Below are 26,978 nucleotides of genomic sequence, written 5' to 3' on the forward strand. Positions count from 1 at the left end.
TATTTTACACATGTCTGCCCTTAGTAGACTATATAGTGCTATATTCCTATATAATGAATGCTTTGGTCATGTAAACATTGAGGAATAGGAATAGGCCTAGTTGTATTCAGGTTCCATGTAAACAGTTGGGTGTGAATCTCTGTTCGGAATGAATGAATTCATTCTGAATACATTCTGTGCCTGTAACTGAGGCCAGTGGATCTTATAAAGGCCAGGCACCTCCCATGGACCAATGACAGGTCCTCTTACAAAGGCCAGGCACCTCCCATGGACCAATGACAGGTCCTCTTACAAAGGCCAGGCACCTCCCATGGACCAAACCAAGATATTCCATTTCAATGAAACAAAAATAAACTGACATTAATGGTGAGTTAAACCTGAAACTCACCACAAACAGTGTGAGGAACGGCCAACTCACACACTGAGCAAACACTGGTCTCCCAAGCTTCACCCCTTTCCAGAGAAACACATTACATTCACAACATTATCAGCAACCTCTATAGTGAGATCAACCTTACAACAACTTTAAATATATATTTTTTATCCCACGATTTTGTAACCCATTTTTCACCCCTGTGTCAATCACCTAATGTGATCCTGGGCTCTACACACCCTCCGCCAACCTGGGGAGAGCAACGGACTTAACTCACATGCTTCCTTCATGCTTGAGTGTCCAAGTTGCTCATTTACACCTGACAGGGGGGAGTTTCCCTGGTTGGACGTAAGCGCATGGAAGGAACACGTTATTCCAACCAGTTCCTTTCCCCTCCATCAGGCGCCCCGGCTGGCCAGGGGGAGGCAGTTTTCCTTACAACCTTACAACAACTTAATGTATAATTAGAAATAGAAATACAAAGAAGCAGTACTTACACTTACAGACAGTACAAAGACACAGAAACTCAACCAAGTTGAGTTACTAGTTACTAGATCAGCTTTCACCTCTTGTTTACAATCTGCAACCATCAACAACATGTATTCTTAATCATCTGGAAATACACTCATACTATATTGCATCAAGAATGTGTTTACATGTGTTTCTGAAAATATACAATGAAAGTATTGCAGTTTTACCATCAAGATCTTCTCAAAGAAACCCCACAAACACAGGTTGCTTCTTATTATTCAAGACTTTTTTCAGTGTAACCCTTGACCCCCAGAACATGGCACTCCTAAAGTGACAGTGCCACCTGGTGGGTTGACATAGAACTACAGACATAGAACTACACACAATATAAATCATCCCCAAAATTAAAAAGATAAGTGTCTCTATATACAAAATCAAGTTGGTGTGTTGTTCCCCACACAAACCCAGTTAGTATGCTCCCCTACCCTGGAGCCAATTAGCAATCAATCATACAATATAGTACGGTAGCTTAGGGCCATATTTTAGAGAAATGTGGACACGGCTTACAAAAGCGCCAAATTTTTTCCACATGTTCTCCATAACCATACGTTTCATTTTGGAAGGGGGGCCACGTCATCAAGATGTCAGAAGGCGGCCATCTTGGCGTTCAAAGATGGCCGCCATGTAATATCTATAAGTGCAGCTATCTCAGCTTCTAAGCCACCTAAAAGGTCAAACTTGGTGTCAATATATACATTTTCCTTGTCAAGGAATGCAATATAACTATAGGGAATATCAATAAGTGACTAAATCTGTCAATAATAGATAATTTCGTTCATTCTGGCAATATATGTACACAATTATGGTTCGTTTTTGGACTTTACTTTGATGTATTCCTATTCTGTTTGGTTTTGGTGCTCATGTAAGTGATGGTGGACAGATTAAAGAGGGACCCGCGTCTGCCACCAACCTCTCTCGGGTCTCAAATCAACCAGGAGAAGAGCATGTTAACTCCGACACAGTCTAGACTTCATCGGTATAACACTATTAGTACAGCAGCTTAGCTCCACTATATCAATGAATCGTTCAGTTTGTGATAAAAGCATGAAATTTGGTACACTTATAGCCAAAGGCATTCTAAAAAGATTTGGATGTGGACCCAACTTGAATTTTCAACATGGCGCCCATAGCAGCCATTTTTCAAAATGGCCACCAGCAACAACCGTTTTCTTATGAGTGATGGATATAATATGATATTCGAGACATATTTGGACATATTTCCATGCATAGTACTTGGTAAATGTTTCTTTTGGATAATATAACATTTTCAATGAAAATTCAAAATGGCCGCCATTTTTCAGAATTATACAGTATTCTTGTGCAGAATTTGAATTAGGAACTTTGTAATTTCTAAGAAGCTTCCTTCTGTCTCACAATACTCATATTACTACAGTGGCTAACAGCCATATTGTGAGAGAAGATGGCGGCCATTAATTTCAAGATGGCCACCAATATTAGACTGATTTTGCATTTCAGCATATATTTGGCTATACCTTTGTGATGTACTGTACCATACTGTATAATACTGTACAGCACTGCAGGGCATCATACTGTACCATACTGTACCTTACTGTATGGTATCATACTGTACTGTACTGTACTGTACTGTACTGTACGGTATCGTACTGTACTGTACTGTACGGTATCGTACTGTACTGTACTGTACTGTATCATACTGTACTATACTGTACTGTACTGTATCATACTGTACCATACTGTACTGTACTGTACTGTACTGTACCTTACTGTATGGTATCATACTGTACTGTACTGTACTGTACGGTATCATACTGTACCATACTGTACTGTACTGTACTGTACTGTACTGTACTGTACTGTACTGTACTGTACTGTACGGTATCATACTGTACCATACTGTACCGTACTGTACAGTACCGTGTGTGTGTGTGTGTGTGTGTGTGTGTGTGCACACGCAGGGAAAAGGGAGGGGTCGGTTAATGTGGAAATTGTAATGTAATTTGCGTCACAGTGAAATGTTGCGCAATAACAGTATGTCATACAAAAGCAATATTTGTACAGTAAATATGACATGGATGCAATGTAGTGCAGATGGTTTTCTGTGGCATGCATCATTTTTTGTGCATAGAGAGATGTGTGCTAACGGAGTGATTTGGTAGGAGAAGTCGGACGGATAAACAGACATATTGCTTTGCATCCCCTATAGTAGTAGGATCTAGGATGAGCATCAAAACTATATATTTTAAATACTTTTCATTAGCACATGCTTGAATTTTACATTCCATAGGGCTGGACCACACATGGACTCCATTTGGTTTTGTTTTCTGCATCTTCCTCTGTGACCTGCCACCTTCATGTCATCTCTCACAGCATCCTTAAACCTCGTCTTTGGCCATCCTCTTACCTGGCAGCTACATCTTCAGCATCCTTCTCCCAATGTACCCTCATCCCTCCTTTTCACATGTCTAAACCATCTCAACCTCACCTCTCTTGCTTTATCCCCAAACCTTCTAACCTGGGCTGATCCTCTAATTTAGTCATTTCTGATAATGTCCTTCCTTTTCACTCCTTTTCACAACCATAGCATCCTTAATTCTGCCACCTCCAGCTGTGCCTCCTTTTCATCAGTGCCACCGTTTCCAACCGTACGGCATGGCTGGTCTCACTACCATCGTATACATCTTCCCTCTCACAAATAACTCCTGACACATATGTCCCATATTCTCAATACACTGGCTTCGCTTGCTAGAACATTTCCATCTCTATACTCACCGTAACCTGTTACACTACTGTCTACTGTCTGGTCAATTGGTACAAATCATTTTCTCCCTCCCTCACCATCTCTCTTTGCACTTACTGTACATCTCATATACTTTATCTTAGCCCTGACCACTTCTTAGCCCACACCACCTGACATCACATCTCTCTCTTCTTACCCATCATCTAAAGAAAACCCAATGGGCATTGCCCATTGACATATATTCAAGTCTGTGTGTGTCTGTACATCTGTAATCCACGTAACTCGAGAACCGTTTGCCCCACCGACTTCAAATTCAACACACACATTCCACACCCCCACAGGGAGTGCAGTGCCCGGTGTCGAGTCGGTCGGACCCACGGTTGTCCAGAACCACCACAAAAGGTGGCGGCCATCTTTGAACGCCAAGATGGCCGCCTTCTGACATCTTGATGACGTGGCCCCCCTTCCAAAATGAAATGTATGGTTATGGAGAACATGTGGAAAAAATTTGGCGCTTTTGTAAGCCGTGTCCACATTATTTTGCTAAGCTACCGTACTAATATAGTGTCAAACAAATACCACTCCAAGATGAAAAAATAAGACAGGAAACCCATTGTAGTCTCATAAATACAGTCAGCGGACCAACTGCCACAGGAATATAATGTTGATTATGGAAACGGTTATTCCTTAATTAAACGTTTCCGTTTTTATTGTTGTTATTGCTGCTACAAACCATGTAATCTTAACTATATTCTGTACTTGAGATCTAAGACATAAAATGTATGCCTATACTTATTCAACAGTAGGCTAGTAGTAGAGTAGACAGAAGACGTGAGTTTTTCAAAGATTAGACACTTATACATCCTGTCCACACCACATCTCTTCATTGATAGTGGTTTGGTGAGCTTGTAGATCGTCCGTTTTCCAAAACGTTTGACAAGTTTTGCTACTTTGGTACTTTAGTTTGAACACAAGACCTTCACTTGTTTGTTGGGTTGTTTACAGCATTTCCGTGACGGCGGAGAGCAAAGGTCCGTTTCTCGATGGATGTGTCATCTAGCAGGGTTTATTAAACACATTGAGCCCCCGTGTACCTCGCAAAAATGCAGGGAGAATTAATCAAAAACCTCTTAAAGGACCACTTCACCACTTTTCAACCTATCTTCATATACGTAATAGGTCCTCACTAATAATCATGATAAAATGGCACGATTTTTGTTCTACTCAGTCTGTGTCTCATAGGAGGGCTGTGGGCAGTTTAGAAACCGTCTTCCAGTGACATCATCATTAGGCAGATTATTTTTTTAAACAAGATTCTTTTTACAAAAATGTTTAGATTTTCATCATCGTGAGAACGATGGCTTCCATTTTCGCATTGCAACTGTTCAGGACTAGAAAGCCTGCAGTTTCTATTAGCTTGTATTCCCCATCGATGATGTCACTGGGAGACGGTTTCTGAACTGCCCACAGCCCATTTTGTCATGATTATTAGTGAGCACGTAGTATAGGAGGAAGATAGGTTGAAAAGTGGTGAAGTGGTCCTTTAAGGCACAATAAGGCAAAATTACCTAAAATGTTGCTTTCAGTGACCTGTCAAACTAGGGGGTTTTCCTTATTCCGAATCCATTCCAAGCATTAGTTTTGCACAAAAAAACACTCTTTGGGGCTAAAAACGGCCATATAGCCACTTGCCCAAATGTGCTCAAATAAATGTGCTGACCTCATCACATCTGTGATGACGGCTATGGCTGCTTTTAGCCCAAGCAGTGTTTTTTTGGTGCAAAACTAATGCTGGATTCGGGGCTCTCATGAATTTTCCCCGGCATTTTTGCGAGGTACATGCAGAGCTCAATTAGTTTAATAAACCCTCCTATAGTTGACAAATCCATTGAGAAACGGACCCTTTGCTCTGCGCGGTCACGGAAACTGCTGTAAACGACCCAACTATAAGTGCCAGAGTGGTTCTATGCATGCATTGTGGTATTATTGCTTTACTTGTACTAAAGACAAACTAAACAATCTAAGTTCGTCACTGTCACTGATGTACTTACAGCCAGGGTGAGAGAGGCAGCTGTGATGAGAACCAGCGCAAGGAGGAGAAGCTGAACACATCTCATGATCCTCTCTGCAGAAAAACTCCTAAAACTCCTTTAAACAAATATACTTCTTCTTCTAGCAGTTAATAAAAAGATAAGCTGATCCGTTTGAATTTGAACCCACAGCTGAATCTCTGGGATTATATGGTCTATATGAGCATTACATGCACGCATAAAACTGCAGGCGTGTGAGAGGAGGAGGAGGGAGAAGGAGATGGGAAAATATGAAGAAAAATACTGATGGAATACCAGATTAGCTGCAGTCATAAAATCCCAAATATGCAGGGTGCTGATTCAGAACAGACACACACGCACGTGTGCACAGTTGCACACACATGTACACATGCACATGCGCGTGTGCACACACACACACACACACACACACACACACACACACACACACACACACACACACACACACACACACACACACACACACACACACACACACACACACACACACACACACACACACACACACACACACACAGGATTTGGTGGAAAAACAATGTACTGTGATTTGCAATAGAATAGTGGAACAGACCTCCATTACCTTATTAAGCTACAGTAAAACACTCTCAAAGTATACAGTCTTCGACTATAAATGTATAAATGTATAGCCTCAGCCAGGAGCCTGAGGTCAGCCAAAGTGCAGCATAGCTGGATAGTTTAGCAGTTTTTGTTCACTGCATACTCGCTGGAATTGCACTTAATTTTGTCTCCCTGTATGTTCTTGCCGTGCTCGCCCTTCCCTCCCTCCCTACCTCCCTCCATCCCTCCCTCCCTGCCTGCCTGCCTGCCTGCCTGCCTGCCTGCCTGCCTGCCTGCCTGCCTGCCTGCCTGCCTGACTGCCTGCCTGCCTGCCTGCCTGCCTGCCTGCCTGCCTGCCTGCCTGCCTGCCTGCCTCCCTGCCTGCCTGCCTGCCTGCCTCTCACCTTGAAGAGACAACCAGCTAAGGTCAGCTTTATCAACGTCTTATCATCACATGAAAGGATCTAATTAAAAGCAGTTTATACAGTATATACACAATATAGTGCATGGGGTCCCACTCTCCCAGGGGTCATTGAGTCTGCAAAACGCTGGGGAAAAGAAATGCTGAATAGGCCCTCTCTGCCATTAGTTCAATTGCATCTCTAAAAAGGTCACCTTCTACAAGTTTTTTTGGTTTTGTATTATAGCAATCTGGGAACACATTTTGTTAAAATAAAATAAATAAAAAAGGCCACGGGGGGATGAAATGATTAGTTTTAGCCTCTGCTTCTGTGTTTATTCTTACTAACAACAACTACATGTTTAGGGCACTGTGGTGCTGTGTGCTGTTAGACTAACAACAACTACATGTTTAGGGCACTGTGGTGCTGTGTGCTGTTAGACTAACAACAACTACATGTTTAGGGCACTGTGGTGCTGTGTGCTGTTAGACTAACAACAACTACATGTTTAGGGCACTGTGGTGCTGTGTGCTGTTAGACTAACAACAACTACATGTTTAGGGCACTGTGGTGCTGTGTGCTATTAGACTAACAACAACTACATGTTTAGGGCACTGTGGTGCTGTGTGCTGTTAGACTAACAACAACTACATGTTTAGGGCACTGTGGTGCTGTGTGCTGTTAGACTAACAACAACTACATGTTTAGGGCACTGTGGTGCTGTGTGCTGTTAGACTAACAACAACTACATGTTTAGGGCACTGTGGTGCTGTGTGCTGTTAGACTAACAACAACTACATGTTTAGGGCACTGTGGTGCTGTGTGCTGTTAGACTAACAACAACTACATGTTTAGGGCACTGTGGTGCTGTGTGCTGTTAGACTAACAACAACTACATGTTTAGGGCACTGTGGTGCTGTGTGCTGTTAGACTAACAACAACTACATGTTTAGGGCACTGTGGTGCTGTGTGCTGTTAGACTAACAACAACTACATGTTTAGGGCACTGTGGTGCTGTGTGCTGTTAGACTAACAACAACTACATGTTTAGGGCACTGTGGTGCTGTGTGCTGTTAGACTAACAACAACTACATGTTTAGGGCACTGTGGTGCTGTGTGCTGTTAGACTAACAACAACTACATGTTTAGGGCACTGTGGTGCTGTGTGCTGTTAGACTAACAACAACTACATGTTTAGGGCACTGTGGTGCTGTGTGCTGTTAGACTAACAACAACTACATGTTTAGGGCACTGTGGTGCTGTGTGCTGTTAGACTAACAACAACTACATGTTTAGGGCACTGTGGTGCTGTGTGCTGTTAGACTAACAACAACTACATGTTTAGGGCACTGTGGTGCTGTGTGCTGTTAGACTAACAACAACTACATGTTTATGGCACTGTGGTGCTGTGTGCTGTTAGACTAACAACAACTACATGTTTAGGGCACTGTGGTGCTGTGTGCTGTTAGACTAACAACAACTACATGTTTAGGGCACTGTGGTGCTGTGTGCTGTTAGACTAACAACAACTACATGTTTAGGGCACTGTGGTGCTGTGTGCTGTTAGACTAACAACAACTACATGTTTATGGCACTGTGGTGCTGTGTGCTGTTAGACTAACAACAACTACATGTTTAGGGCACTGTGGTGCTGTGTGCTGTTAGACTAACAACAACTACATGTTTAGGGCACTGTGGTGCTGTGTGCTGTTAGACTAACAACAACTACATGTTTAGGGCACTGTGGTGCTGTGTGCTGTTAGACTAACAACAACTACATGTTTAGGGCACTGTGGTGCTGTGTGCTGTTAGACTAACAACAACTACATGTTTAGGGCACTGTGGTGCTGTGTGCTGTTAGACTAACAACAACTACATGTTTAGGGCACTGTGGTGCTGTGTGCTGTTAGACTAACAACAACTACATGTTTAGGGCACTGTGGTGCTGTGTGCTGTTAGACTAACAACAACTACATGTTTAGGGCACTGTGGTGCTGTGTGCTGTTAGACTAACAACAACTACATGTTTATGGCACTGTGGTGCTGTGTGCTGTTAGACTAACAACAACTACATGTTTAGGGCACTGTGGTGCTGTGTGCTGTTAGACTAACAACAACTACATGTTTAGGGCACTGTGGTGCTGTGTGCTGTTAGACTAACAACAACTACATGTTTAGGGCACTGTGGTGCTGTGTGCTGTTAGACTAACAACAACTACATGTTTAGGGCACTGTGGTGCTGTGTGCTGTTAGACTAACAACAACTACATGTTTATGGCACTGTGGTGCTGTGTGCTGTTAGACTAACAACAACTACATGTTTATGGCACTGTGGTGCTGTGTGCTGTTAGACTAACAACAACTACATGTTTAGGGCACTGTGGTGCTGTGTGCTGTTAGACTAACAACAACTACATGTTTATGGCACTGTGGTGCTGTGTGCTGTTAGACTAACAACAACTACATGTTTATGGCACTGTGGTGCTGTGTGCTGTTAGACTAACAACAACTACATGTTTAGGGCACTGTGGTGCTGTGTGCTGTTAGACTAACAACAACTACATGTTTAGGGCACTGTGGTGCTGTGTGCTGTTAGACTAACAACAACTACATGTTTATGGCACTGTGGTGCTGTGTGCTGTTAGACTAACAACAACTACATGTTTAGGGCACTGTGGTGCTGTGTGCTGTTAGACTAACAACAACTACATGTTTATGGCACTGTGGTGCTGTGTGCTGTTAGACTAACAACAACTACATGTTTATGGCACTGTGGTGCTGTGTGCTGTTAGACTAACAACAACTACATGTTTAGGGCACTGTGGTGCTGTGTGCTGTTAGACCAGTGGTAACCAACCTTTTCAAGCCCAAGAGCCCATTTTATTCCCAATTGTAAGCCAAGATCTACCACTAAAACGTGTTAGAAAAAACACTTGTTTTTTTGCTATTTCTGACAGGCTCAATGCATGTGCACACATCCACACAAAGACTAAAGTTTAAATAATAAAAACTTATAGTAAGTTATATTATCAATGTAAAATAATATTAAAGGTCCCATATGTGTTTTCTATCCCCACAAATAACCAATTTTGAACAATCAGGCTTTCATATCATATCAGGTGCTTTAATAGAAATTGCTCTCAGGAACAGCTCAACTGATTTTGGCCTCATCGTGATGTCATCAATGTCACCCTACTTTGTATAATTCCTCCTCTTCTTAAGTATTCAGTTCCAAATTTGCATTTCCACTTTGTTTACAATGTCCACCATTGTCGATTTTCCAAGCTGGCATGGAATGGAAACAACCTGGTTTTATCTAGCATCAGTATTATAATGACTCAAATATTAAATAATCTGCATCTGCACCCCCACCACCTCAGGACATTGTGGTACTGCAGCTAAAACTGCTTTCAAAGTCCAGAAAGAAATGACAAGGCCTGGTTATATCAGTGGTGATTGAGGCTCAAAACCATTAGAAATAACTTTGAGGGACATAGACAATATGATATTAAATATTAAAAGCCATTTTAGAAAGTATGCTATTTGCGCTTTAAGACAAATGTATTAGAAATAAAAAATATTTAGGACAAAAATACAAATAAACTTCTTTGTTGAGTTTTTTTTTTTATAAAACAAAATGCAAAGGACATGAATTGCTTTTACAGCACAATATTTTGTTTCTCATTTCAATGAATATTCACATATTTGTAAAGTTTGAACGCCAACTTTTAACCAAACGTGGGAGAAACACTGTGCACGGCTGCACGCACAAATAAAGAGTGCACTCGCGCACGCACATGACGGATTATTATCGATCAAAACAATCCTTAGCGTCGCTTACAAAAGCATGCATTACAAAATCACCGACCTGGATGGATAAATATCAGTGGTCCATCCATTGTGTGACCTGATTAACGAGCAACGGTAGGCAGCCGAGTAAGTTAACATCTTAGTAAATTAATAGTCTACCGTAGCTGTGTGTCAGATGTTCTGTCTGAAGCAGTCAAAGCCAAGGAGAATGTTACAATTTAATTCACAATCGAGCATCTTGTCATGTTTTGACAGCGGCACTAAACATTTTGACAATTTGTCATAGTGATATTTATCCAGCCAGGTCGGTGATTACTTATCATTCATGCTGTGCAACACGCTAAGGATTGTTTTGATCGATAATAATCCGTCATGTGCGAGTGCCGAGTGCACTCTTTATTTGTGCGTGCAGCCGTGCAGTGTTAAAAGTTGGCGTTCGAACTTTACAAATAATAATATTGAATAATATTCAACGTGTCGGGGACGCTATCATGCTGCGTTCACTCTGATGCTCTCATTGCTCTGTGTGCTGCCTGCGAGGGGAACAACAGACACACAGCACATGAGCACAGAGTGCTAAAAGGGGGAGGGCCGAGGGCGGTGCGGTGGAAGCAAGGGGAACAGATCTTCAAGCTGAAATGCATCGAGCCTCTACACGTTGTTAGCTTGTAGATCTGCTCTTTTTTTGCGAACGACATTCTGCTGTGTATTGCTGCAGACACTTCGGGATCGACTTGAAAGGTTCCCGCGAGCTACTGGTAGCTCGCGAGCCCCTGGTTGGTTACCCCTGTGTTAGACTAACAACAACTACATGTTTAGGGCACTGTGGTGCTGTGTGCTGTTAGACTAACAACAACTACATGTTTATGGCACTGTGGTGCTGTGTGCTGTTAGACTAACAACAACTACATGTTTATGGCACTGTGGTGCTGTGTGCTGTTAGACTAACAACAACTACATGTTTAGGGCACTGTGGTGCTGTGTGCTGTTAGACTAACAACAACTACATGTTTAGGGCACTGTGGTGCTGTGTGCTGTTAGACTAACAACAACTACATGTTTATGGCACTGTGGTGCTGTGTGCTGTTAGACTAACAACAACTACATGTTTAGGGCACTGTGGTGCTGTGTGCTGTTAGACTAACAACAAATACATGTTTATGGCACTGTGGTGCTGTGTGCTGTTAGACTAACAACAACTACATGTTTAGGGCACTGTGGTGCTGTGTGCTGTTAGACTAACAACAACTACATGTTTAGGGCACTGTGGTGCTGTGTGCTGTTAGACTAACAACAACTACATGTTTAGGGCACTGTGGTGCTGTGTGCTGTTAGACTAACAACAACTACATGTTTAGGGCACTGTGGTGCTGTGTGCTGTTAGACTAACAACAACTACATGTTTATGGCACTGTGGTGCTGTGTGCTGTTAGCAGAATCTGTGTCGAGACTGAGGTGACAGTTGAAACAACCAAAAACAGGAATATTTATCTTACATTGACAGCATTACATATTGTCAGTTTGTCACTATCGGGAGGAAACCATCTAACGCTTTTTTATTATTTTTATTACATTTAAATAAATCAATGCTCTACTGTAAAGCCTGTGTGCGTGTGTGTTGGTAAAAAATATATTGAAGAAAAAGTGCTTTGGACAAAAACTCTTAATTCCATTGGACCCTCAAAGGCCCCTTTTCCACCAAAAGAACTTCGGTTCAGAACCAGTGCCGTTCCGAACCTTGGTGCTTTTTGCGAACCGGTCGCGAACCGGCTGCATTTCCACCAGATTGACGGCCGGTTCATTTGGTAGCGCTATTATAAACACAAAATGTTGAAAAGGAGGATGATCCCGCAGACGCCCCGAGGGCGTTGCACAACACAAACAGATGTAAACAGTATCCATGAGGTTGTGATGTCAGGGTTACAAGTTATTATAACGCCCCGCAAGTCTCAGCTGGATTCTGGATCGCGATGCATCCGTAATTTCCGTATACGTTTGGATCATTTCATGTTTGCGTTGGCAATTAATGTAAACATATTTTTGTTCAAAGATGGTTGACTGATGTGACTGATGTGTTTAATTTAGGAGGCAAAACATAATTATAGCCTGAACCATATTACACGAACCATATAGCCTACCATATATATACCATATCCGCAGCGGCGCAGCCAAATACATATTAACTTAGAGGTCCTTGCATGAAAAGGTTTGAGCACCACTATAGGCTACTTGTAAAATGTGTCTGATATTTACTACCAAATTGTTGTAGCCTATCATTCATGCAGGAGTCGGATGATGAGCAGGACCCCAGAAAATATTGTGTGCCAGGTTTTCCTAGATTAGATATGTTTAATAGCAGATTAGGCCGGAAACATATCACATTATAACTTGTATTTCGTTTCCTCATCGGACCATTGCACATTCTTTGAAGATCCTTTTTTTTTTTTTTGGCGGCATCGTTATCTGTTATGTTCTGTTGCGTGTGTCACTGTGTCTGCGTCCTCCCAAGTTCCAACCCACTGACCCACAAGTTGCAACCTACTGACACACCCACTTATATCGTCTCGGTTCACAAAGCGCTGCGTGCAATTACAAAGCTGAACCACCGTTTTGAGGTTCACATTGGGAACGAACGTTTATGGTTCGGAACCAACTCATTTTCAGTGGAAACACTCTGAACTGGTTCAATATGTGGCGGGAAGAAAGAACCGAACCGGTTCAACCCCGGTGGAAAAGGGGCCAAAGTGTCGGTTAAAGCAGCTAACTCCAACCTCTCCCCCCTCTCGTGCAAGTAATTGGCAATATCACAATACCAACGTTGATGAGGCAGTATTAGATTGTTTTAAAAATATAAGATTTTCTTAATTTCCTGGAAAATTAAATATATTTTAAATTTCCTGAATGATGAACATTTTGGAGTTAGGTGGTTTCTCCCTGACACCAGAGATATATACATTTCACAAACACATTTTTACAGTTGAAAAGCAGATGATACTATAGGCCTACTGTACATACATACCAGTGCTACATTGCACTGTAAGTGGTGGGAAGATTACTCACACATTTTATTTAAGTAAAAGTATCAATACTGCAATATAGAAATACTAAAAGCCTGGAATTAAAAATGTACATGAGTAAAAGTTACTTTACACAAGTGGTTTTCAACCCTTTTCATATCAAGGCCCATTATTTATACATTATGTTACAATTTAGCTATTGAAAAATAGCAGATCTACAAGCTCATAGCGCGCCACCGAGTGGCGCGCTATGAGCTTGTAGGTCTGCAATTTTTGAAAAATCATTAAGCAAATCATTGAAATTATATTTCAGAGCGAACATTTTGAACTAAAATATTTGCTTCTGGGGAGGTCCCTGGAACTACATATTTTGAGATGGGGGTCCCTGGCCCAATAGAGATAACTCTGGGGGTCCTTGGCATGAAAAAGGTTGAGCACCAACTGACATAGAAACATGGGACCTCAGTCCAAAATGGGTTATTCAGCATTTGAGCCACAGACAGACCATTATTTGCACCATTTGGTGACATTTAGCCTCTCCGACCCAAAACCTATAGATGTTGTTGTCGTCGTTGGATAAGATACACAATTCCATGCTGTGTTCATTCGTATACATTACATTCTCTAATATTGTGTACCACAGACCAAAAACTGTCCTATAAGTCAAAATTTCATTCTGACCCCTCCACGAAAAGGCCTCGTTGTCCTGAACCCTTATCTATAATGTATACATTATGGATCAATAGTGTGGACTGTTTTTCGTCTGTGGCGTTCAATTGTGTAGACTTGTGTGTAAAATGATGGGTCCATCTTTAGCTCTCAAGAGTTAAAGATCTAATAAGGGTCCATTTGGTTACCAACTCTCCCATCATTTAGCTATGTGGGCACCACCTGGAACTCCCTCAAGGACCCCTGGGGGTCCCAGCTGGACCACTGGTTGAGGTCGTTGTAATACTGTGCAGTGTCGTTAGTTGCATCTGGGCGAACCGAAGGCTTGGCTTTCCCCTTTCTTTATCACACTGATCACTGAACCTGTGAGCCAGTACACACACACACACACACACACACACACACACACACACACACACACACACACACACACACACACAACCAGTAAGACGCCTGAGGGCAAGAAGCGACCTCGCCCTTTAGTGCACTGCATGGCCATATATGGAGCGTGTCTTCAGTGTACTGGGTTTCATGAGGTCCGATCAACATATGGAATGTCAGAACAGGTCAGCTCCATATATGGAGATCTAAGGGTGGCAGCGGGGGGGGGGGGGGGGGGGGGCAGTGTCTTGAGTGTACACTACTACAGGGTTTGATGAGGGCCCAGGTACTGTAGTGCCGGGCCTTAACCCATTCTGTACGGGAACCCCTTTTTGATGTTTCAAGCATTATGTTCTACTTTAGCTATTGAAAAATCGTGAAAATGTGGCCGAAATGTTTGAATATATATTCTTTCAGAGCGAACATTTTTAACTCAAATCTTTGCTTCTGGGGGGGGGGGGTGGGGGGGGGGGGGTCACTGGAACAACATATTTTCAGATGAGGGTCGGCGGCCAAATACAGATAATTCTAGGGGTCCTTGACATGAAACAGTTTGAGAACCTGCACTGACAGAGACATAGATTTTACAAGAAAACTATCAGGATTTAGAAAACATTTTGTAGAATCGCCCTCAGTCCAAAATGGGTTAAATGCACAGGTATCAGTCAAACTCAAAAGGGAGACATCGAAGAGGAAGGAAGGATGGGGAAGGATCAACATATGGAATTATGTCAGAACCGGTTCTGACATATATCCATTATGTATACTCATATTGATGACATCAGGGATCTCTATATATTGACATCATTAGGGATCTCCATCCCTGATGATGTCACGTGATGTCACGAGACAATGGGCACCATATATGGGGGCTTTGCCCATGTATGGTGATTTTGCGTGACACACTGACTGACTTCCATTTTGACAACGTCGGTCGTCACGCTCCCAGAGAGGCGTCGACCTTTTTATGTCCATATATATAATATAATATAATATAATATAATATAATATAATATAATATAATATAATATTATATTATATTATATTATATTATATTATATTCACCTTCAGGTCCAAGTCAGACTTCTTCTGGTAGCCTTGGATGTCTCTTCTCCTGGCTCCGGCTGTGTTAGCGCCCCCTAAATGTGCGCACGCACAGCACGCACGCACACACGCACACACACACACACACACACACACACACACACACACACACACACACACACACACACACACACACACACACACACACACACACGCATCCTCTTTGTTTACTTTAACTGAGTGTACAAATGGAACCAAATGGTCCCGTAATAATAATAATAAATGCTTACCATCGGTTGGCTGTGTCAGTGTGTGAGGGGAGGAGTCAGGGTCGTCTGGCTGAACATCATCACTCTTCTTAAAGTGGTAGTACTGCTGATCAGGAGGACCAAACCTCTGCACGCACACACGCACACACACGCACACACACACACACACACACACACACACACACACACACACACACACACACACACACACACACACACACACACACACACACACACACACACACACACACACGCCCATGCATTGCGCACACACGCACAAGCAAAAAAAAAGTTTAGTGGACATTCAAGTGAGTGAATTAACGGTCAAAACTCTGCTCTCCCACTGGGCTGCAGGCTGAATGGCTGTCCATGCCTTAGGCTTAGAGTATTGCAGCTCGGGGGCCTGGTATTGCAGCTCGGGGCCTGGTATTGCAGCTCGGGGCCTGGTATTGCAGCTCGGGGCCTGGTATTGCAGCTCGGGGGCCTGGTATTGCAGCTCGGGGCCTGGTATTGCAGCTCAGGGCCTGGTATTGCAGCTCGGGGCCTGGTATTGCAGCTCGGGGCCTGGTATTGCAGCTCGGGGCCTGGTATTGCAGCTCGGGGCCTGGTATTGCAGCTCGGGGCCTGGTATTGCAGCTCGGGGCCTGGTATTGCAGCTCGGGGCCTGGTATTGCAGCTCGGGGCCTGGTATTGCAGCTCGGGGCCAGCGCTGATCATTGCGCACGTTCATGTTATTGGGCAATGACACGTGGGCGCTATATGTTTCATACGTGAACGTGCGCAAATGGCGCAATGATAGTCAACGGCCAGCACGTTTATGTTATTGGGGCAAATCCATCACAGAATCCACCTTAATGCAAGTGGATGGGAGGAGAAATCCACCTTAATGCAAGTGGATGGAGGAGAAATCCAACGTAATGCAAGTGGATGGAGGAGAAATCCAACTTAATGCAAGTGGATGGAGGAGAAATCCACCTTAATGCAAGTGGATGGAGGAGAAATCCACCTTAATGCAAGTGGATGGAGGAGAAATCCAACTTAATGCAAGTGGATGGAGGAGAAATCCACCTTAATGCAAGTGGATGGGAGGAGAAATCCACCTTAATGCAAGTGGATGGAGGAGAAATCCACCTTAATGCAAGTGGATGGGTGGAGAAATCCACCTTAATGCAAGTGGATGGGTGGAGAAATCCACCTTAATGCAAGTGGATGGAGGAGAAATCCACCTTAATGCAAGTGGATGGAGGAGAAATCCACCTTAATGCAAGTGGATGGAGGAGAAATCCAACTTAATGCAAGTGGATGGGAGGAGAAATCCACCTTAATGCAAGTGGATGGAGGAGAAATCCACCTTAATGCAAGTGGATGGAGGAGAAATCCACCTTAATGCAAGTGGATGGAGGAGAAATCCACCTTAATGCAAGTGGATGGAGGAGAAATCCACCTTAATGCAAGTGGATGGGAGGAGAAATCCACCTTAATGCAAGTGGGTGGGAGGAGAAATCCACCTTAATGCAAGTGGGTGGGAGGAGAAATCCACCTTAATGCAAGTGGATGGGAGGAGAAATCCACCTTAATGCAAGTGGATGGGAGGAGAAATCCACCTTAATGCAAGTGGATGGGAGGAGAAATCCACCTTAATGCAAGTGGATGGGAGGAGAAATCCACCTTAATGCAAGTGGATGGGAGGAGAAATCCACCTTAATGCAAGTGGATGGGAGGAGAAATCCACCTTAATGCAAGTGGATGGGAGGAGAAATCCACCTTAATGCAAGTGGATGGAGGAGAAATCCACCTTAATGCAAGTGGATGGAGGAGAAATCCACCTTAATGCAAGTGGATGGAGGAGAAATCCACCTTAATGCAAGTGGATGGGAGGAGAAATCCACCTTAATGCAAGTGGATGGGAGGAGAAATCCACCTTAATGCATGGATGGGAGGAGAAATCCACCTTAATGCAAGTGGATGGAGGAGAAATCCACCTTAATGCAAGTGGATGGAGGAGAAATCCACCTTAATGCAAGTGGATGGAGGAGAAATCCACCTTAATGCAAGTGGATGGGAGGAGAAATCCACCTTAATGCAAATGGATGGGAGGAGAAATCCACCTTAATGCAAGTGGATGGGAGGAGAAATCGTTCCATTTGTACACTCTCAGAGTTAAATTAACATTGATTTTACAATATAAATTGGGGGTCCGAGAGATAGAAATGCCATTAAATGGGGTCTGTAGATTAATTTGCATGTCAAACTGGGGGGTCCTTGAAATTAAATGGGTTGAGAATCACTGCTATAGAGCCGTAAAAGACGTTCTCCAATGGGGGTCCGCGGGCTCATTTGTGTCAATTTGGGGGTTCTTGACATGAAAAGGTTTGGGAACCACTGATCTACGCAACACAATAAGAACGTTAACTAAACTAGCAAGCCTGCTTTAAAAACACGAAGTGAAACTACCTGACACGGATAAACATGGATGAAACAAGTGAGTTTTTAATACGTGTGTAAATGAGTGTGTTTTTTTAAAACACACGCACGCACGCACACACACACACACACTGCACATTACCACGTCAGGCCACATGAAGCTGATAAAGAGGATGATGGGTAGTCCTACAGTGAAGACGAACACCCCCCACAGCCACGGGCGTTGCTGGGCAGCCAATAGGAAGCCCTCTGCCACGCCAGCCTGCCACACGCACACACACACACACACACACAGGTTTGGATTACTACTATATACTTAGGTCGTCAACATTTTAACACATTCGATGCTAAGGACGGGTATACTATAATTAAATAAATATGCGAGGTGGTCTTGACAAGTATACTCGTCTTAAGGCGTTTAATTACATCGCTACATTTTCCATTTTTTCCTTAACGGGCAATTATGAGCACTAGATTTGCCCGTAAAGCTCAAGTTTAGCAGGCATACTGTACAGTAATATACGGTAATATACAGGTGTGATGGTACAATTCGGGAGTTTCCGCTATAATATACACATCCGTATTCCATGCTTTTTGCGCAGTGTCGTCTGCACTGCGTCTGCGCGACACGACCACATTAGCTTCCCTTTTAGCCATGGCCTTTGCAAGCACTTTTCTCGGAAACTACGCCCGCTGTCTGTGGTTGTGAACAAATCGCCGATGTACGGAGGTCATTTCTGATTTTCCGGTGATTCCACGATTGGAACTTTGAGCAAGGATGGACCTTGCCTTAGCTCGCTAGCATTTGGCGCTGTCACTTTAGCATCCAAGAGGGCGTCAAAACCCGATTCGATACCGATGATTTGCATTGCAAAACGATACGATACATAGTCAATGGTGCTGTTTTCATTTCGTTATACTTCGATTCTTGAAATTAAAATCGATTTTCCGATGCAGTTACTATATCGCTACACCCCTACTACAAGTGCATGCCAGGTTACAGTACGTGTTGACGATTTAATGATCAGAAAATGCACATATTAGAAAAGATAATGTACACTTTACTAAACACTGACTGTCGTCAAACAAGTCTACAGAGCTTTATCTATTCAATCTATGATGACAGTGGTGGGATCTATGAAAATGTTTAATCTGAAACACAGCTTTACACATGCATGCGTGCGTGCATGCTTGCATGCGTGCGTGCATGCTTGCGTGCGTGCGTACGTGCGTGCGTGCGTACGTGCGTGCGGGGTCCCTGCATGCTACAGGTCTGTGGTCCTTGGGAAGAAGAACAATGCGGAGTGAGTCATCATAGATGCTTTAAGACGAAGTTCTAAAGCGTGGCCTTAATTCTTACCTGTGCTGCAACTGGAGGTGTAGCTGCTCCAAGCAACACACACAGCAACACTCCGTCCAAAGCCATCTGTGGCACACACACACACGCACACACCCGCGCGCACGCACACGCACGCGTAAACACATGATCCCGTTTTCGTCAAAAATGTATTGGACACACATGCACCTATAAACAGGTCAAAGTTATCAACATGCCTTACCATCATTTATTAACTATACTTAAACCACCCTAATGCCTACCATAGTAGTTCCCCATGGAGCCCCTCCTGACATCCACATGTTGTGAGCTTGTAGATCGGCTATTTGAACTATTTTAAAATGAGTTTTCTTTTTTCAAAAGATTTTGGCAGCAGATTTGGATATCTTGCTCCCCCCAAAAGAGTCGATCTGCAAGCTCACAGCGGAGAGGAGGACATGGCAACTTACAGTATACGCACAGCCAGAGATCATACAACTGCAGAAAGGAGATAGACAGGGAGAAAAGTATAAAGAAAAGATAGAACGAGGCAGGCAGGCAGACAGACAGGCAGGCAGGCAGACAGACAGACAGACAGGCAGGCAGGCAGGCAGGCAGACAGACAGACAGACAGACAGACAGACAGACAGACAGACAGACAGACAGACGTAGCCTATACCTGTATATATATATATCTTGAGAGTTGTTCACCTTTACTTCTTTGATCATTTCCTGAACGACTGACTCATGCTGTTGGACTTTAGTCCAACAACCACCAAGCCACTGGTCGCCCTGGCAACGAGACCGAGGCATGCAGGCAGCGCACCGTGTCTCTCTCACACACACACACACACACACACACACACACACACACACACACACACACACACACACACACACACACACACACACACAAATGGACTCTTTACACTTTACAGGTCTTCTTTTTTTTTCATTTTTCTTTCCAAGTAGGTATATAGGCCAGAACATTCCTTGAATTGTAACTTCACTGTCAGCAGGGGATCCTGTGTGGCATGTGTGTGTGTGTGTGTGTGTGTGTGTGTGTGTGTGTGTGTGTGTGTGTGTGTGTGTGTGTGTGTGTGAGAGAGAGACACGGTGCCCAAAAGGTTGAGAACACCTGGGACCTCTAGCACAGGTCACAGACACAGTCAGGGAGAGAAGGATGAGGCTGACAGGGCACTGCGTCAGGCAGCCAGAACTAACGGCAAGCAAACCAAGAGCCAACCCACCCAGGGCACAGCCAGAGAGCCAACCCAGCCAGGGCAGGCCAGGAGAAGCACAGCTCCTGTATAAAGTAGATGCACTGCAGCACGACAGTATAGCTAACAACACTATAGGGCTCTAGAAATGAGAGAAACGGTTGGATGGCACTTACCCCCGCCTTCTAATGAGAGCGCTGAATCTGTCTTGGAAGAGCCACCCATCGACTGATCTAATATATCCCTGTTTGTTCTTCACTAGTACGATCCAGAAGGACACAGTTTGCCGGCCACTGCTACAGAGCTGACAATGAGGTTATATCTTCTCTTCTTCTCTGGAGTCCTGCCTCAAAGCAGACCAGAGGTATAGAAAACTGATGTCATCGCTATAGGGACGCTATATGCATCATTAAGCAGGAACTGGGGATGGCAATGAAGGACCGGGAAGTCTGGCGTGGCGTTGTGAAATCCACGATCTCGACTGCGGTCGAAAAATGATGATGATGAAGGCTCTAGACCCTCATGATGTTAGATAGGAGAGTGTGGAGGTCGTTAACAGCACTGTAGAGCTCTAGACCCTCATGATGTTAGATAGGAGAGTGTGGAGGTCGTTAACAGCACTGTAGAGCTCTAGAACCTCTAGCTCTAGACCAGTGTTTCCCAACCTTTTTTGTCCCAGGGCACACTTTTCATAGCCTAAAACTCTCGGGGCACACCTAGATATACCGTGTATAGGCCTATCTATATGTATACATGTATGTATGTATGTATGTATGTATGTATGTATGTATGTATGTATGTATGTATATATATATATATATATATATATATATATATACATACAGTGTTGGGATTAATAAAGTGACAACTTTTACAATATCTCCATTACCATTATCCAAATGAATTCCTTATTTATGGGCCAACTTGTGAAAGCTGCATGCTTTTATTGTGAAGGGTCTCAGTTCTCACAGCCTGCATATTTCCACGTGCTGAAAATAGCTGATCCACAAGCTTGGTCTAGAGTCTAGACCAAGTAAACGGTGCATTTATATAGCGCCTTTATCCAAGGCGCTATACATAGATTGTGCATTACATTACATTCACCCATTCACACACACATTCATACACCGATGGCGGCGGAAACCATGCAAGGCACCAACCAGCACATCAGGAGCAATTAGGAGGTTCAGAGTCTTGCTCAAGGACACTTCGACACTAACTCTGAGGGAGCCCACAGGGTTCGAACTGGCAACCTTGCGATTACCATCCAGCCACTCTACCCCTGAGCCACCGCTGCCCCCTAGTGGCCACTGGACCCCTGAACCACCGCCCATAGCAACTAACCATTAGTAACTAAAGTTTTCAAATAATTCTAAAAAGGAAGGAGGAAGATGAAGAGGTTTCATACAAAATGTAAAAAAATAAGTACAGAGTGAGCTGTGTAACAGTAAAGACAAATAACTAAAATAACAACAACAATAACAACAACAACAACAACAACAACAACAATAATAATAATAATAATAACAACATTAGGATTGGTACAGTATACATCTAAGATGCATATTATAATTCCAAAAGGACACAATACATTCAGTCATGAATGACGGCAGAGTGGTACGACGGTGGGTCAAACAACAGAGGCGCACTCCAGACTCTGACGCTGAACAGTAGGGTGTGGAGGAGAAGGAGAGCGATCCAGGATTCCCGAGATGGTGGTGTCGGCTAGTGTCCCTGGCGCTCTCGCATCGCATCGATTGGGAGCTACAAAGAAAATTCCATATCCACGACTGGATTCACTGCCGAGTGCCGACTCGGCTGCTAGATGCAACTCGGCAACTTTCCACACCTTCCAAACGAGTGATCTCTCAAATTCATTCGACTGCCAGCCTGTAGTATTCTGTAGTGGTCTATTGGGTGGAGAGCTACCTTTAGGGGCATAAAACAAAACAACTGAAGTGGATGCTATACAATCATCGTAGCTAAGCACACAGGTCATGTTGTCACCTGCATGTTTCGCCAGTTACTGTATGTATGCAAGGCAGAATGTTCGCTCAGATGGCAGCGATGTCAACATTGTTTCCTGGAATGAGGTTGTCATCTTTTCCATCGCTCACATCAACATTGTTTCCTTTAATGAGGGTGCCATCTTTTCCGTCCGTCAGTTGAATATTAACATTGTTTCCTTTAATAAGGTTGGCATCTTTTCCGTCCGTCAGTTGAATATTAACATTGTTTCCTTTAATAAGGTTGGCATCTTTTCCGTCCGTCAGTTGAATATTAACATTGTTTCCTTTAATGAGGTTGGCATCTTTTCCGTCCATCAGTTGAATATTAACATTGGTTCCTTTAATGAGGTTGGCATCTCCGTCAGTCAGTGGTGAGATGTCAACATTGGTTCCTAGAAGGTGGATGTCGTCTTTTCCGTCAGTCGGGGGTATATCGGCGTCGGTTCTTGGAATATGGCTGTTGTCATCTTTTCCATCAATCAGTGCGATATCGGGACCGGCGGTTCCTGGAATGAGGTTGTCCTCTTTTCCGTCAATCGTCGGGACGGCAATTTTCGTTTCCAGAACGAGCACGTGCTCTTTCCCGCTAATCGGCGCAATAGTGACGTTGGTTCCCGGAATGAGGTTGTCGTCTTGTCCGTCGATCAGCGCGTCCCACTGGTCGAAGTCCTCCTCCATGCCGAGGTGCCTCTGCAGGAAGGCCAGCGACGCCCTGTTGCAGAGGTCCATGGCGAGCTCCGGGTCCGTCCTCCCCTTCAGTTTCATCAGCTTGCCGAGCCAGTCCCCCGTGAGGAAGGTGAAGTCGGGGAAGCTCTGGTGGACTGTGCCCCTAATGGTGATCATCTTCCTCTGGGCCGACGCCGCCTCCGACGCCTCCATCTTCCTCATGCGGAGGATGTTCTCGGCCCACTGGAAGTTCTCCGAGTTGATGAAGAGGATGGGCTGCTTCACCCGGGGAAAGATGTCCTCCTCCAGCGGGGCCATCCAGGCGTCCAGGGCGATGCCGCACTTGAAGTCGGCCTCCTTGCACAGCGTCTCGATCACCGTCGCTCCCCCGAAGGAGTGGCCCATGGCGACCGCCCTGCGCAGGTCCATGGAGTCCTCCAGCGTGGTCCAGTCGAACTGCGTCCGCAGGGCGTTCTGCACCGCGGCCCCCGCGTTTATTTCAGAGAGCTTTTTCAGAGCACGGATGCATTCGTCCGCCCGGTGTTTCACCTGCTTGTTCAAGAGTGACGACACGTGCTCGCCGGTCAGAAGAGTTCTGTAGTACATCCATTCCTCCGCCAGGTCGCACGAAGCGGACGAATCCGCTTCTCCGTCTGGAGTCTCGGACTCCGTTTTCTCTCGGTAGTGATACGTGGCCGAGGCGGACCCGTCTCGGTGTTCCACCGACGCCACCACGAAGCCGCGGGAGGCCAGCTCTGTGCATATCGCCGAATACAACGTCCTGAACGCCCCCAGGCCGTGGGAGAAGACGACCACGGGGTACCTCCCCCCGTCCCTCCTCTTGAACGGACCGTCCAGGTGCGCCGGGATCTTGAACGAGCCGAAGAAGTAGTTGAAGACGCTCTCGCTGAGCGTCCGGCTGATCTTCATGTAGTCCGCCAGGCCGTTGAAGTACTCCTTGCACGGGATCCAGTCGGGCTTCGGGGCGTTCTCCGCCTCCTGGCAGGGGTAGTAGAGGCGGAAGAAGGTTCCCTCCGCCGTGTGGTCCGTCATGAGGTCGGTGCAGCCCACCGCGTGGGGCCCTTTGCCCTGCGGGATCTCCAGTCGGTTACTGAAGGAGTTCCCCATCGCTATAAGGGTTAGAACATTTCCCTAGTTCACCAAGGAGCAGTAACTAAAGACTGGAACAGCCTCGCCGGACATATACATATAGCCACGGGCTACGGGTCTGACTCGTCACGACGAGACGGTGACGTACTGTATTAGTCTGCCTTCAGCCATATATGGTGCTTCCGTCACTGTTGGGTGGAGATGGTCCGAATGGTCCTCAAAATTCGAGGACAGGGAATTACCATGTATGGCGCCGGAATTTGACGACGGTATATTGGCAAAAACAATCGCCATGTATGGCGCCGATATTGGCGCTGTGATTGGCCCTTGTGATTGGCCGGACGGTGTGCCATTCTATGCTGTGATTGGCTGAGCATCGCATAGTGCAGGGGACACCCGTTATATAATAAGTGGCACATATTCTGTTTGTTCTGCACAAGGTTTGTATGTAAAAATCATTAACATGGTGAATCACATCTTGATGACATCATCAAGATTCACCATGTTAATGATTTTCTTCAGATCTCCAGTTCTAGGAATGGGGGGACTTTTTTATTGTTTCCACACAACAGCTCTAAGGTATATTAATGACATAGTAAAATGTTGAAAATGAGTGGAATGCCCCTTTAAGTAGGTTATTTACTGACAGAGGAAAGACGATAGCGGTGGGTCGAGCCACACACGTCACCAACGACCCGAGGGAGTACCGTAACCAGTGTCGAGTCGGTCGTACCGCCAGTTCAACCCGATACCCCTCATATACGGAGATCCGTTTAGTTCAGGACACAGTGGTGTGCCTTCCCCCTGGCCAGCCGGGGAGCCTGATGGAGGGGAAAGGAACTGGTTGGAATAACGTGTTCCTTCCACGTGCTACGTCCAACCAGGGAAACTCCCCCCTGTCAGGTGTAAAGGAGCACTCATGCATGAAGGAAGCATGAGTTCAAGTCCGTTGCTCTCCCCATGTCCCCCATATATGGGGACTAGGTTGGTGGAGGGTGTGTAGAGCCCAGGATCACATTAGATAATTGCACACAGGGGTGAAAAATGGGTTACAAAATCGTGGGAGAAAACATTTAAACAACACAGTGGTGTAGAGTAGACTAGAAGAGTGGCGTCGTTGAGGGGGGCGAAAACAGCGCTCGAGTGTTTGCCATGCAGCTCTGGAATGGAGTGTGACAATTCAAGCTGGAGTTTGAAATACTTAGTTTTCAACGAGGGCGGCGCAAATATCAGCAATTTTACGCATCTGTGCAACATGCCAACTGTTTTAAAGTATAACAACAAAAGTCTCTACTGTTTATGTTTCAAACAAAACTATTTAAAATCATTTAAAACAGATTAAGAGCCATAAACGTCAAGACGTCCAATTGCCAATTATGTACTGGATGCCACGGACGACAAGACGTGATCCCTTGTTTTTATTTTATTTTTTTATATTCTCTTTCAATTTTTTTATCCATATTTTGAAAATTCCTCTAATCTGGTGTACAGGTGATGACATGCACATTACATGCATAATATAATTACAAATTCTTTCTTTCTTTATAATGGGAGAATTGGCACTCAAAGCCTAAACTGGTGACCACCAGGTGGCGCTGAAAGAGTTTTAAGATCATTAAAGCTGTAGTCCAGTAATGTAATGTGCACATTTGGGTAAGTTGCTATGGCCAAATTCAGCCCAATGCTTGGAATGGATTCAGCATCATGAAAACCCCCTAGTTTGACACGTCACATGCTACTTAAAGCATAAGGACATTTAGAAAGTATTGCCTTATAATAGGATGTCTCAATGGTGGCCATACTGTACAGGCCATTTACAACACTTTCCCCTCAGACAATTATGTTATTCAGGATATATTGATGCTAAATCAGCTGAGTTTTTTTTTTTTTTTGCAATTAGATTTTTCATAGATTTCTTGTACTACTGGGCTGTTGCCTGAATCCGGTGCATTCTGTCAAGTTCCCGTCCAGGACTTTAATGCACTTCGCCAATAGAGCGGCGCAGTCCCTCCCCCTTTCAGAACAACGAACGGCCCAGGAAATGAAAACGCAATGCATTTCCCCATAGGCAGTTTTTATTTAATTTATTTAAAGACCTTTTAAGCGTCGTACGAAGCCAACTCTTGTCGTGACAAATCATGACAACACACACAATATTTTGGACCAAACAAATAATTACAAAGAAGAAAAACAACAAAAAAAGTGTTGTAACCTGCCGTTTTTTTTCTACTTTCTAATTCTTTGTTTGGCCCGAAATATTGTGTGTGTTGTGTCATGATTTGTCACGACAAGAGTTGGCTTCGTACGACGCTTAAAAGGTCTTTAAATAAATTAAATAAAAACTGCCTATGGGGAAATGCATTGCGTTCTCATTTCCTGGGCCGTTCGTTGTT

General features: G+C 44.3%; 3 protein-coding genes and 1 long non-coding RNA gene across 5 annotated transcripts in view; 1 reads left to right on the forward strand and 3 right to left on the reverse strand.

Moving 5' to 3' along the window:
* LOC310873248 (fibrinogen-like protein 1) overlaps positions 1–5,865 on the reverse strand; it is a 37,339-nt gene extending 31,474 nt beyond the window's left edge. For both annotated transcript variants that reach the window (XM_083785587.1, XM_083785586.1), the window contains exon 1: positions 5,675–5,865. In XM_083785587.1, coding sequence (XP_083641713.1) covers positions 5,675–5,740 — 66 coding nt within the window. In that variant the 5' untranslated portion in view covers positions 5,741–5,865. The remainder of the gene's footprint in view (positions 1–5,674) is intronic.
* LOC310873828 (chemerin-like receptor 1) overlaps positions 1–26,978 on the forward strand; it is a gene marked incomplete at both ends in the record, with an annotated part of 592,518 nt that overhangs the window by 256,180 nt on the left and 309,360 nt on the right. The window lies entirely within an intron of this gene.
* Positions 15,594–19,695, reverse strand: LOC310873251. Its single transcript, XR_014570473.1, has 4 exons — positions 19,626–19,695; positions 18,408–18,527; positions 15,863–15,968; positions 15,594–15,667 (listed from the first exon to the last, which is right to left on the reverse strand). It is a non-coding gene; the product is annotated as an uncharacterized lncRNA (long non-coding RNA).
* LOC310873247 (platelet-activating factor acetylhydrolase-like) lies at positions 22,489–24,603 on the reverse strand (the record flags this gene model as incomplete). The annotated part of the gene is made up of 1 exon (XM_083785585.1): positions 22,489–24,603. One exon carries the CDS (start codon positions 24,601–24,603, stop codon positions 22,855–22,857), a length of 1,749 nt encoding a protein of 582 aa, XP_083641711.1. The 3' UTR covers positions 22,489–22,854.

Source organism: Protomyctophum parallelum, assembly GCF_964188405.1.
Source record: "Protomyctophum parallelum genome assembly, chromosome: 16".
In the NCBI taxonomy this organism is placed as follows: domain Eukaryota; kingdom Metazoa; phylum Chordata; class Actinopteri; order Myctophiformes; family Myctophidae; genus Protomyctophum; species Protomyctophum parallelum.